The 12,900-nt window shown below is 53.1% G+C and overlaps 5 protein-coding genes across 5 annotated transcripts; 2 read left to right on the forward strand and 3 right to left on the reverse strand.

Annotated features, from left to right (window-relative positions):
• DSM5745_06597 (alternative NADH-dehydrogenase) lies at positions 1 to 1,925 on the forward strand (the record flags this gene model as incomplete). The annotated part of the gene is made up of 4 exons (XM_026748613.1): positions 1 to 340; positions 416 to 754; positions 809 to 1,780; positions 1,852 to 1,925. The coding sequence occupies 4 exons, from the start codon at positions 1 to 3 to the stop codon at positions 1,923 to 1,925; spliced, it is 1,725 nt and encodes a 574-aa protein (XP_026602917.1).
• A 1,121-nt stretch (positions 1,926 to 3,046) lies between these two features.
• Positions 3,047 to 5,930, reverse strand: DSM5745_06598 (dynamin-related GTPase MGM1; the record flags this gene model as incomplete). The annotated part of the gene is made up of 3 exons (XM_026748614.1): positions 3,047 to 3,501; positions 3,559 to 5,571; positions 5,630 to 5,930. 3 exons carry the CDS (start codon positions 5,928 to 5,930, stop codon positions 3,047 to 3,049), a joined length of 2,769 nt encoding a protein of 922 aa, XP_026602918.1.
• Positions 5,931 to 6,473: 543 nt separating this feature from the next.
• On the forward strand, positions 6,474 to 7,755 carry DSM5745_06599 (glutamine amidotransferase subunit DUG3; the record flags this gene model as incomplete). Its single annotated transcript, XM_026748615.1, has 4 exons — positions 6,474 to 6,488; positions 6,536 to 6,631; positions 6,682 to 7,417; positions 7,472 to 7,755. 4 exons carry the CDS (start codon positions 6,474 to 6,476, stop codon positions 7,753 to 7,755), a joined length of 1,131 nt encoding a protein of 376 aa, XP_026602919.1.
• Positions 7,756 to 7,945: 190 nt separating this feature from the next.
• DSM5745_06600 (PIG-Y family protein) lies at positions 7,946 to 9,145 on the reverse strand (the record flags this gene model as incomplete). The annotated part of the gene is made up of 1 exon (XM_026748616.1): positions 7,946 to 9,145. One exon carries the CDS (start codon positions 9,143 to 9,145, stop codon positions 7,946 to 7,948), a length of 1,200 nt encoding a protein of 399 aa, XP_026602920.1.
• Positions 9,146 to 10,122: 977 nt separating this feature from the next.
• On the reverse strand, positions 10,123 to 11,806 carry DSM5745_06601 (nuclear and cytoplasmic polyadenylated RNA-binding protein pub1; the record flags this gene model as incomplete). Its single annotated transcript, XM_026748617.1, has 4 exons — positions 10,123 to 10,497; positions 10,554 to 11,201; positions 11,258 to 11,362; positions 11,429 to 11,806. 4 exons carry the CDS (start codon positions 11,804 to 11,806, stop codon positions 10,123 to 10,125), a joined length of 1,506 nt encoding a protein of 501 aa, XP_026602921.1.
• Positions 11,807 to 12,900: the final 1,094 nt, after the last annotated feature.

A 12,900-nucleotide genomic window follows, 5' to 3' on the forward strand; every position in this document is an offset into this window, starting at 1 on the left:
ATGGTTGGAAGTACGCTGGCTCTCCGGGCTAACGCCATGCAATTGTCGTCGCTGTCGCGCAGGTCGCTCACGACGCGGTCGCCTGTCCAGGCTCTGCGCGCATCGCAGTCCCTGACCCAGCAGGTCGCTCTGCGTGCCGCTCGTCGCCCTTATTCCGATGCTGCCCTTCCGCCAGCTCCGAAGCCCAAAAAACGATTCCGATTCCTGCGATGGACCTACCGTCTGACGCTGTTGGCCGGTCTTGCCTTGGTCGGCGACGTCGCTTACAACATCTACGACCAACGTCATCCCATTGAGCAATTCGTGCCCGACCCCAGCAAGAAGACCCTCGTGATTCTTGGTAAGTTTGCACCGCGTCTGCTTGTCGCGCACGCGTGAAGCCGTCCAGAGCTTCGACTAACTCGATCCAACTCAGGAACTGGATGGGGTTCCGTTTCTCTTCTCAAGAAGCTCGACACCGAAAACTACAACGTTGTCGTCATCTCGCCCCGTAACTACTTCCTTTTCACTCCCCTGCTTCCCTCTTGCACAACTGGCCAAATTGAGCACCGCTCTATCATGGAGCCCATCCGAAGCATCCTCCGTCACAAGAAGGCCCACGTGAAGTTCTACGAAGCCGAAGCCACCAAGGTCGACTACGAGAAGCGCGTGGTGTACATTAGCGACGACTCGGAAATCAAGGGTGACATCTCCCACACCGAGGTCCCCTTCGACATGCTCGTCATGGGTGTTGGCGCGGAGAACGCGACTTTCGGTGCGTGACTGATTTTATTGCGATCGAAAAGCCCAATGACTGACCATAACGTAGGTATCAAGGGTGTCAAGGAGAACTCTTGCTTCCTGAAGGAGGTTGGGGATGCCCAAAAGATCCGCAAGCGCATCATGGACTGCGTTGAGACTGCCATGTTCAAGGACCAGTCCGAGGAGGAGATCAAGCGTCTTCTGCACATGGTTGTCGTCGGTGGTGGCCCGACCGGTGTTGAATTCGCCGGTGAGCTTCAAGATTTCTTCGAGCACGACTTGAGGAAGTGGGTTCCTGAGATCCAGGAGAACTTCCGCGTCACTCTTGTCGAAGCTCTGCCCAACGTGCTTCCTATGTTCTCCAAGCAGCTGATCGACTACACCGAATCGACCTTCAAAGAAGAATCCATCACCATCCGCACCAAGACCATGGTCAAGAACGTCACCGACAAGTACATTGAAGCCGAGATCTCTAACCCCGACGGAACCAAGGAGCTCGAGACCATCCCCTACGGTCTGCTTGTTTGGGCCACCGGTAACGCTCTCCGCCCCATCGTTCGCGACCTCATGAGCCAGCTCCCCGCCCAGAAGAACTCCCGCCGTGGTCTTGCTGTCAACGAATACCTCGTTGTGAACGGCACTGAGAACGTTTGGGCCGTAGGAGACTGCGCTATCACCAACTACGCTCCTACCGCCCAGGTCGCCAGTCAGGAAGGTGCATTCCTTGCCCGTCTCTTCAATACCATGGCCAAGACCGAGGCCATTGAGAAGGACCTCCAGAGACTCTCTGAAGCTCAGTCGGCCGCCAAGACCGATGAGGAGCGCAACCAGATCTTCGATGAAATCCGTGACCACCAGCGCCAGCTGCGGAGAACTAAGCAGATTGGTCCCTTCCAGTACTCCCACCAGGGAAGTATGGCCTACATTGGAAAGGAGCGTGCTGTTGCGGACATCAGCTGGCTGAGCGGCAACATTGCGAGCGGTGGAACTATGACCTACCTCTTCTGGCGTAGTGCTTATCTGAGCATGTGCTTCAGCAGTAAGTATCCTCTTTGCTTCGGTCACTTCAAACGTATTGGATCCCCTAGCTAACACGACATTCTCATCTAGCCCGCAACCGTGTCCTCGTTGCCCTTGACTGGATCAAGGCCAGACTCTTCGGCCGTGACGTGTCTCGCGAGTAAATGATCCCTGCTGCCAACAACAGCAGTCCCTAGATTGAATGCTAGGCACCATGTACAACAGCAATAGAGACGCCCCCTACGTTATGATCTTTCAAGCGCGACATCACATTTTCTTCCGAACGTTAATCCTACCTCTCCCTCACTTTCTCCTGTTCCACATAAACTTACGCCACCACGACCTTTCTCACCGAACCGAGGTATCCATCCGGTTTGTCTCGATATCCCGTCTTCTGACCACCACCCTTGTCATCAAACATCCCGATCTTCCTTATCTTTCGTGGGTGCCGATAGGCCACGAACAGCAGAATCAAAACTGAGTTGTACTAATCGGGATCGTACGGATTGCTGTTTTTTTTCCCCCGCGGTCGCTTCTTTTTGCCCATCTCAACTTATTCAGCATGTACGATTGGACTCTGATAGACTGGGTTGCCGGTTTGCGCATAGACTTGTTTCTTTGTTGCTTTTGCACTCTTTCTTTTGTCCGTGCTTCTTCTTTTCTTCTTTCCCGAGTCTCAGCTCGTGGCATTCGATCTCGAATTAATAGGTAACAGTAACGTATTTCCTTTTCTGTTTAAATATCATCTGGTATTATACTATTTCCGGCTTGTTCTACTTTGCAATCATCTTCTCTCTTCTGTGCCATCATGTCTGTACTTGTGCCTGTGTTTTAACAGCCCATATATCTGTTACTAGAGTCTTCTAGGAGCACCTGGCCTGGCTTGCCACTGCGCGTCGATCACCGCTTTACTTGAATGTCTGCCTAGTGCATTCTCTCTGTAATGGCGTCACAAACCAGGTAAATACGGATTAATCCCTTCATTTCAGAATCTACGAGCAAAAGTGACGAGTGTATTCGGAGCCTGGAGGAACAGAGCGAGGAAGGATAGTAATAAGAAGCACGCTGTGCTGGTTTGATAGTACCTAACATAACGCCTTCCTTCTTGGTGACTATGAACAGTGAAGTATACAGGAGGTGAGGGGTTCGAGGTCGGCCAATGTAAGTAGGCATGTATGTATAATCCAAGCGCCAGAGCGGGAATCTTATAAAGATGGAAATGTATGCAGCAGTTGGAAGGGACGAACGCAACGCCGCCCGCCCTCTTATTACTAAACTCGCTTGATTAAAAGATATTCCACCCCCGTCCCCTCTCCCCCTTCCCAGCACCACCAAGCGGTCTCTCCCGCTCAGACCTCATCTTCCCACCACTCCGCCCATCAAGCTGGCGAATGCTCTCGATCTTCTGCAGCGCAAGCTCAAGCAGCTCCTTCTTGCGGATAACGTCCAAATGGCGACGGATGCGCGGGTCCTCGCGTGCAAAGCGCTCAACCTCTGCATCGGAGAGGTGCCGGCCCAGCCGCATGTCGAGCTCACGGGGGAAATTGTAGTAGAATTCGGAGAGAAGCTCGACGTTCAGGAAGAGCACGGCGGTGGATGTGAGTTTGTCGGCGACGACGTCGAGGAAGATCTCTGGGCAGTAGTACTTGTTCTTCTGGGAGGCGCACTGTTTGGAGCGGATTGCTAGCAGACGCATCTTTAGAATGTCGGCTCGGTCGCGGAGGAAGGCGCCTTCTCGGCCTAAAGGGGTTGTTAGTGGAGTGTTACTGATGGGGCTTGGAAGAAGAATAAACGAACCTCGGGCTAAGAGTGACGCGCTGAAGCCTCCTGCACCACCGGAGCCGTCGCCGTCAAGGACGACCTCGCCTTTTCGGACTTTGTCGATGAAGGAGATGACGTCTTTGAGCTTCCGCTTTCCGACGCTGTCTTCGACGTTCTTGAGGGCTGCCTCGCAAGCTTTCAGTTCCTCCTTTAGGGTTTTGCTGACGTTCTCTCGGCCCTTCGTCCACTCCGGATCCTCAACTTCGATCTCATACTTGTATGGCTTGATGCAATTCTCAACCTGGTCGCTAGTGCTAAAGAACCGGTCATTGAGGATACTGTTGCAGGCATCACCGATCTGTTTCTGAGCGTAGGGGTGGGCGGCAAAAGTAGAGTTAGTTAGAAGTTGCTCAACATGACCTTGGATCGCATTCGCCACGACGGTGGTAGCTAATCGGCCAATGCCAAGCTTTGTAAGGGACGATGTCGAGGCATCGAGCTTGCGGTGCCAGTATAGCGATTCAGGGTCAGCCTTAGGAAGGTCGCTGAGAGGGTCCGGCTCAGCCATTGGTGGTGACAAGTCGTCAATTGGCCGATTCCAGTATCTCTGGGCGAGAATATCCAAAACGCGCTGGTCCAACTCGGCCTTTAGCATCTCACGGACTTGAGGTCGACCAAAGCTTTCGGCAAAAGCTTTGAAGGAATGCTTGAAGCCATCAAGGCTTTCTGCAAGATATGATTCGGCGCTCAGAGGTCGGTCATTATACTGGACCTTGAACTCGTATGTCGCTTCTTCTAGTTCCTGGCTGATGGCATCCCTAGTACCCGCTAGGCTTGATGCCATCGTTTGCTCAAGGACGTGCATTAGTTTTTTCTGTAAAGTCGAGACACCGACGGCCACGCCTGACTCGGCGCCAAATTCTGCTGGGTGTGCTGAGAAGTATGCGGTCTCGTTTTTGAGGATTGCGCTTGTAATATTTCCGCTTCCCCGGGAGAATAGAGCATTGGTTTGAGGAATGCGAGACACAACACCCACGTATCCAAGGCGAAGAGGATATTTTTCATCTGAAAGGATATTGAGGCCTCGTTCTGGATCAACGAGGTCCATTTTTGTGATTACGCCAATCGTCCTTTCGCCCCTTGGGTCGACTCGGCGACTTGCCCGCAAAGCAGTCGAGTTGGCTAGATCAACATCAGCCGCGGAGATGGCGAGGATAACATTCGGTGGTTGGATATACTTGTCACAGAGATCCGCGATCTTCTGCTTCAACTGCGGTGGCTGATCGTGTCCGGAAACCTGGATATAACCGGGAAGATCGATAAGAGATAGGTCTGGAACGTTGGGAGAGTAGATCTGGAGCTGAATCGGGTCGTCGGAAACGCAGTCCCTCTCAGGGACTGCCAGGTTTAGATCGGTCAACGTCCGTTGGATCTGTGAAAAGTCGGTGATTTTCCCCAATCCAAGAGCAGGGAATTCTCCATACTCCGCTTGCGCATTCGGCGTGTTGATCAAAGTGAGCTCAATCGGACGTCGGGTGACCATATTCGTCCCCTTCGGAAGAAATTCATGCCCAACTATAGCCTCAAGAACAGAGCTCTTGCCAGACGACTGCGAACCAATGACCACGATAGACGGCAGGGTCAGAGTACCAGATTGTCCGACAGTCTGAAGAATGTTCCGAATCTCGATCATCTTCCGGGTGAGCAGCATCATCTGATCGTTCTCTGCATCTCTTCGACCTGCAATATCGTCTTCCTCCTGCCCGAATGCGGTCGCGACAGCAGCACCAGCAGCGGCGACGCCCGCTCGGCTCTCCCTTGGCGGCTGTCCACCACCGCTGCCGCCAGACGACCCGTCACCCTGCGAGTCCTGGTCGAGCCGTAGTATCTTCTGCAACCACTCGGGGGCCTCAATGTTCTCTGTAGACTTCTGCCACCCTCGTTGTGTTTGATCAGCCACATTCTGCAAACCTGCAAACAATCCCGACGCCGCATCCCCCGCTGTTTCACTGGCACGTTTAAGCACATCTATCGCATAGTTCCCCGCCTCTATAATGCCCATCCGTTAGCTTGCCGAACCCCCGCATCAGGGTCAAATAGAGCTTACGTGTAGCCTGATACTGGAAATACGCCAACCCAGCTACCATCGCACCCCCAAACATCGCAGGCACCCGTAGCAGCTTCACCGCAAGCTTCGGCAGGATGCGTGCGAAGGAAATTGCCCGCACAGCGGGCACATTGTTGTGGATGGAGTTCGCGCCGACAGGCCAGGCGCGGCCGCGCAGAGCAGCACCACTTTCGGCTCGTAGAAGGCCTCCGGTCCGCGCGGCGGCGTTGTGTACATGGCGCGATAAAAGACCATTCCGCAGGAGCGGAACAAGACGATGCGAGAGAATCCTCCCGCTCATGGTTGCTGAAGACTCATACAGTTGTGGTCGGTTCGGGCGAGTAAGTGGTTGTCATCTCCGGGCTAACCTGCCACGGTTGGTGTATTAGGTATATTGGTGATTCGAAAAAGATGGGAAATATGGTGGAGAGAACGTCATTACTTCTGCCGGTCGAGATCGAGTCGGATGGTCTTGAAGAGCCGCCCGTGACTTGCGTGAGTGGCCGCTTCGGTGCCCGTAAAGGCCCAAGATGAGTCACGTGGGCTATTGAACTGACGTGATTCTTGTTGGACAAAAAGCAAAACAAGGGGGAATATTTTTGTGTCCAAAAGTCAATCTTGAGAGTCTGACTTATTCTGCTTGATTGTGTGTCGTATAAACCGGATTGTTGTGTCAGGCTGGGGAGCCTTTGCTGCAAGAACGAAGCTGATCATCTTCACCGTCTGTGACCGCCGATTTCGCATAGTAGAAGTACAGCACTTCTTTCTCATCCCAACTCCAGACCACTGTTTATCGAGAAGATATCTAGAGCATATAATACGAGTCGCGCGTACTCAAATAACCATGTGTCGTTTTCTAGTGAGTCAACCCAGCCATTAGGGAGCCAATATCTAACCTCTCTCCAGGTATACAAGGGCAGGCATGAGATCCGTCTCAGCAAGCTAGTCACAGAGCCCAGCCATTCCATCTTGACGCAGTCCTACGACTCGCGACTCCGACTAGTAAGCCCATCAGTGCCAATTTCTGAGACTCTTTCTCAAAAAAGAAATAGGACAACCGCCGCCCCGTAAACGGCGATGGCTTCGGCGTAGGCTTCTACACAGATCCCAAACTGGGCCCTGAACCCTGCATCTTCACATCAACCCTGCCAGCATGGAACTGCGAGAACCTGGAACGTCTCGCGTCCAAGACATGCTCGAACCTGATCTTTGCGCACGTGCGCGCCACAACGGAGGGGACCCTCTCCGACACAAACTGCCACCCCTTCCAGCACAACACGCTCATGTGGATGCACAATGGCGGCATCGGCGGATGGCACTACATCAAGCGCGCGCTGGCTGACTCGCTCGCCGACAAGTGGTATCTCGGCGTGAAGGGCGGGACTGATAGCGAGTGGGCGTTTGCGCTGTTCCTAGATCTACTCGCGAAGGAGGGGGTTGATCCGAGTTGTGATCCTGGGCCAGAGGGGTTTGGGCAGGCGCTGCTCCGCAAGGTGATGGTGAAGACGATTGCCAAGATCAATGAGTTCATCAAGGATATTCCGAATCGACATAACGTGCCTGAGGGGCTGGAAACGAGGAGTCTGCTGAACTTTGCAGTTACGGATGGACACACGGTTGTTTGTACGCGGTATATTAGTTCGAAGACGGATGAGCCGGCGAGTTTGTACTTTTCGTCTGGGACGAAATGGAAGGAGGGCAAGGTTAAGGGCCATTTTAAGATGGAGAGGCATGATAAGGGGGCGGATATTGTGCTCGTTGCGAGTGAGCCGATTACATTTGAGAGGCGTGAGTTACCTTCTCTTAGTTCTTCTTTCATTCTGGTGATGTTAACTAGTATAGACAACTGGGTCTCCGTCCCAGCCAACTCCATCGTGACGATACACAAGCAAACCGTGCTTCTGCATCCAATCTTGGATGAGTACTACAGCGAAGACGGAAACCATGATCGGTCCTCATGCTATGCCGTCTCGAAGGGTCTTGTCAGCACAGCGCCGGGAACGACAGTCCAGCCGCAGGGCGCGGATTCTCTTCCCAAGCCTGATATTAGGGTTAGTGCGCCAGGGCTTGGGCCGGATGTGGCCACGGGAGGAATACCAAGAGGCCAGCTTGAGGCAGCGAGGTAGCGAGGTAGCGAACTGCTGGCTGGCTATATGCAATTTAGAAACCTTGACATGGCTTACGGAGTCAACGGCGTTGGAGTTGGGAAGCGGTTGAAAGTAGTCTATTTGGTTTTTGGTGTCATTATATAGGCCGGCACAAGCCGACGTTTCATTGCAGCGACTAGGGTTGTTGGTATAAGGATGTTCTATTAGGTCATGTGTCATCCCCAGTTATGTTGGCATGCTTGAAATATTTCATGCCAACCCATGCAATGATAACCCAAACCCACGACATGACCGCCGTCAGTACAATGAGCGCGGGATAGTACCCAACAATAGGCAGGGTAGGGTCATCTTCCAGCTCAGGGGGCGCGTATGGGGTCTCCCCGACATCCCAGGCCCAACTCCAAACCCCGAAGCAACTCCCCATTCCCACAACAAAGACCAGCCATGTCACTATTAAGATTATCCAGCCCCACCACTCCGTCTCAGAATAGTCCCAGCTCATCGCCTCCTGGCTGCCAGTGATATCGACCGCGTGCGTTGCGAGAGGCGATTTCGCGCGATGGGTGGTCCTGTACTTCTGGTCCGCTGGCAACCCGTAGTACGAGTCTGTGCTCGATGAGGGTGTCGGAATGCGTAAGCCCGCAGTCCCGCTGTTGCTTGAGGTATTAGAGGAACTGTGGAACGCGGTCGCGGCAGAGCCGGTATTCTTCCTTGGAGGAAAAGAAACAATATCTTCATCATCAGTGGTAACCTCTTCGCCGAGCATATTCTCTTTCGACCGAATAGGCTGGAGGTGTTGCGGCGCCGACGCAGAAGCCTTCCGACCTCTTTGCGGTGCGTCCATCAGGGTCCAAGTTGTGTTACTTTGCCCCAGCCCCTCCCGACCCGACGGCTGACTAGGTATAAACCCATCATTTGGTGAGACCGGGTCGCCGAAGGACTTCATGCGAGTATGGGTAGGTATAGGAGGCGGCGTAAGTCGCTGTTGCTGCGGCGCTTGCGATTGAGCCTGATGTTGATCGACAACATCCCCACGAACATCGACAGCCGGCCTGCCACCCTTCTTATCTCGGTAATCAAATCGCGTGCCGAGTAAAGCCGTCTTTCTCAGCGAGCCTCTCCTCCGTCGTGTCCTTCTCTGTTGTAGCGCAGTTGACATGGCCCTGGCGCCTCTTAACCCGGACCCGAGATCGTCGCGGTCGTCATCTGCTTCGAGGTTGGAACGTCCTCGGTCCGAGGGGCCCTGACTGGCCTGCATCATGCGTAAAAATGAGAGTCGTGAGAGCAATGAGCCGGAGGAATTGCGCTTGTGTCCACTGCTTGCGCTTCCAGACCGCGTTCGGCCAGAGAGCTGGTCTTCATTGTCGAGTGACGTTGCCGCAGCCTTCCCGTTGTTTGCATCTTCCATTGACCGGGTGGCCTTAAGGAGGTGCCTGTGAGTCCATCCACATGTATATGCAATAATACAGGGTGCTGGCGTGGAAAAGGGTCTTCTAAAGATTGGTAGAGACCAGGGGCAGAATAGGGGATGCTGGAGGCGGTCACTACCTACAGTACCTACGGTTAGGTATCTCTCCCCGCAGCTTCCTCCCTCAGCGGGCAAGAGTGCCCTAAATATGGCAACAAGGCCTGTATGCCTTGTGTGATATCTTTAGCGGTTTCTTTCCGGTATGGTGTATTTATTGAGAGATTAGAGAAATAATAATCCGACATGCCTGGGGTATAATATACTCGACACTAGAACAATAAAAGATCTAGAACGCATATCATGAAGTCAAGACGCAAAAAGAAAGGGAAACTTGAGTCGCTAGCTAGAAGAAGTGAGACGTCTTTGAACGGATAGAAGCACTCTCACACAGGAGACCAGGGACCAGATGGAAATAACAAGTCTTCCCCAAGACCACTTGTACATACGAAGAAGATACGATACAGATCAAAGACAAGTTTAAGCAGATACATGGTCCAAAACGGGCTCACCCATGGTGTGGAACAGAAGGAAGTACTTTTAGTTTATTCCGCAGGACGCTTGAATCCGAAGCCCAAGAAGCTTAGCTCTGATCGAAGTAGCGTAGTATCGTTCAAAGAAAGAGCAGACGAGATTTGGTTCAACAATGTGGACTTGGGGTATTGGTGCATGAGAACACACAAATTTCATATTTCAGAAAACAAGACAATTCGAGGATGGGATATGGCGCTCGGAGATCCAGTTGGTAATCATCAAGAAGCACAAGCAGATATAGCAGAACTCAAGATGTGGCAGGGGCCGAAGAAGTTTCAAATGTGGTTATAAGGGGAGTGGAGAAAGGAAGGGAAAGAAGTTTGCTACCACTTTATAAAGGCATGGTAGGAAACGGTTCATACCAACGTTGGCGAGACGACGATAGCCTATCCTTGGTAGCCGCCGGCAAAGCCGTTTCCAAAATTGGCATTGTTAGCCTGGTTCCAGCCAGAGTTGGGCGTGGCTTGTCCACGGCCATAACCGGTATTTCCGGGAACCTGGCCAAAGCCCTGCTGGCCCATTTGGGGCTGCTCCCAGCCTCTTCCAGCTTGTGCTGGCCCTAATGCATCGCACGGGTTAACTATGCACAGAAACAGGCAGTAACAGGGCGAACGAGAACGGTCTTTACCTTGAGGAGTCATGGGACCCCCAGGGCCACCATACTGAGGGAAATACGGACCTGGGCTGGAACTGAAGGGCGAGTTGCCCTGTTGACCGGAGAAGTTATCGAATTGGCCGGTGGGCGGACGATCCTTACCCCACTGATTACAATTAGCGCTAGTAACGAAGCATGATGGGACGCTGCTGGGGGACATACGCTGCACTTCAGGGGGCGTCCGTTAACATTGTAGCCGTTAAGTTGGCAGATTGCCGAGGCCGCATTCTCGTGGCTGTCCATCTTGATGAACGCAAACCCCCTATCGGCCTGCATACGGTTCTCCATGACGTAGCCGAAGTTTTGGAACAAGGGAACGATATCACTCTGCGTGGTGTAAGGGGTAAGGTTGCCGACATAGCACGTAGTCTGCCACTGTGGGGTTTGCTGGACAACCATGTCGTAGCTCTGGAGACCGTGGGTAGGGAAGTGGTGATGGCCAAATGGTGTTGTGGGTGTCATGCCCATTGCCGCCATTGCTTGTTGCTGAGAAATGGAGGGCTGCCCCTTCTGATTAGCCCAGTTGCAGCGAATGGCACGGGAACCGAGCCATTCTCCATCCATTGAACTCAACGCTTTATCAGCGTCTCCGCGGTCACGGAAAGCGACGAAACCATAGCCACGAGAGCGGCCAGTCTTCATGTCCCACATCACGCGTGCCTCAGAGACAGAACCGAAAGCAGAGAATGCCTGAAGAAGGACCTCATCGTTGACCTCGTTGCTCAAATCGCCGACGAAAATATGGAAGTGATTCGAAGTGTCCTCCTTGTTGGTGGTGTTGGATTGATACGCCCAGTTCACGCGGATCTCCTAGAACAAGTATTAGAAGAGACCCGAAATGGCTCAGGTAAGAGGCGTGCGCATACCGACTGGTGGATCCGACGGCCGTTGAGCGTCTGCATCGCTCTCTCAGCGGCACCAGGATCGTCGAACTCAACGAAACCGTAATTGGCCCCTTTGTTGTTGAATTGCTGTGCCGGTCGATAAGTATGTTTCCAGCGGGGAACCTACGCAAGGCTCAGAACCTGGAAACTTACAGTCTTGTCGGGGATGATCTTGACACTGATGACATGTCCAGTGGTCTCAAAGATTTGTTTCAATATATCCTCCGTCACCCGCGGGTCAAGGCCGCCAACGTAGAGGGCCCGCTTGTTTGGTTCAGGGGCTGCACGACGCACATATCCGCCAGCGCTGGTTGGAGACACCATACCTCCAGACATCGGGGAGGTAATAGCGGTCGGAATAGGGTTGGTGTTCTGAGGAATAATCACAGGAGGGCGAGGCGGGGGTGGCATGTGGGAGGGATTGGTTTGGCCGTTTCCCTGGGACGCATCGTACTGCTGGTTCGAGGCAGCAGTCGGAGGCTGTGGCGGCGCATGGGTCGACGAAGTCGAAGCAGACACGTTATCCGCCATTGTTCTGTGGGGGGATCAAGTTGCAATGTACAAAAGCGGATTGGAATGTGACTAAATATACGGGCAAGCGAGAAGTCGAAAACAGCGTTTGAGTAGGCGATGAATGATATGGCAATCGCCTGTGACGGGACGATGCAGGGTGTTACGCTGAGACTGAAATGGTGGTGGTCGAAGGCGGAAAAAAGCGACGCGGGGATGGAGGAGAGGGGGGGACAGCAAGGCAAACGAGGAGGAAACTCGACTCGAAAAAGACAAGAAGCAAGGAGACGAGAAGCGACAAAAGAGAAAACGCTAGATTATACAATCAAGCAGCAAACAGATGCCGACAAGGAAAAAAGACGGTGACAAGTCGAGGGGATGGTGGAAAGCTTTGTGATGGATGAAAGGCGCTAAGTGGAATCCTGGCTCCTCCAGCTGCCAGGACCGCCTCCGGGAACCACTGGTGTGAGCGAGGCTATGGAGAACGCGATCGGGTTTGGTTATAAGCAGACAGTAAGAATAGATGGCAAATATAAAATAAGCAAACTTAGGTACGGCGGCAAGCAATGGAAAGGAGAGCAGGAGGGGATGTAGAAGAACAGGGGTACCTAAGGAAGCTGAAGTTTGGGCTTCTACGGGAGAACAATAGAACGATGTCTATCAAGCCAAGTATACTATCAGATACGGCACTGCTAGACTACGGGGACTCCGGTGCCTTCGTTCATGATCGACTTGCAATCCTCCTCTGTACCAGAAACCTCTGGCCCTCGATCTGTCCACCCCAGTGCTTTTGTTCTCCTGGCTGACTAGTGGTCCAAGAGCCGCCTCGGTGGGGGAGGGTCTAGTCCCGGTCGGGTTAGCGTCACGGTAATGAAATGTTGGTCCAGAGGGCCGGCGCTTAACCGCTGCTTCATCCTCCGAACAACAACGTTGGCAATCGAAGCGCCTGTCTCGCTTTAAGCATATATAAATAATCCACCAATCACCTGAACTCTGCACAGTTCCAGTCGCTTGAACTGCTCCAATTCATTGGCTGTGGACGAACCTCCAGCGTTTCAACCGGAGCGTTGCCGCGCGGTCTGCCCATCTCAGGGATCTAACGACTCACTCAGCGA

Source organism: Aspergillus mulundensis (genome assembly GCF_003369625.1).
Source record: "Aspergillus mulundensis strain DSM 5745 chromosome Unknown scaffold_6, whole genome shotgun sequence".
Classification (NCBI taxonomy): Eukaryota; Fungi; Ascomycota; class Eurotiomycetes; order Eurotiales; family Aspergillaceae; genus Aspergillus; species Aspergillus mulundensis.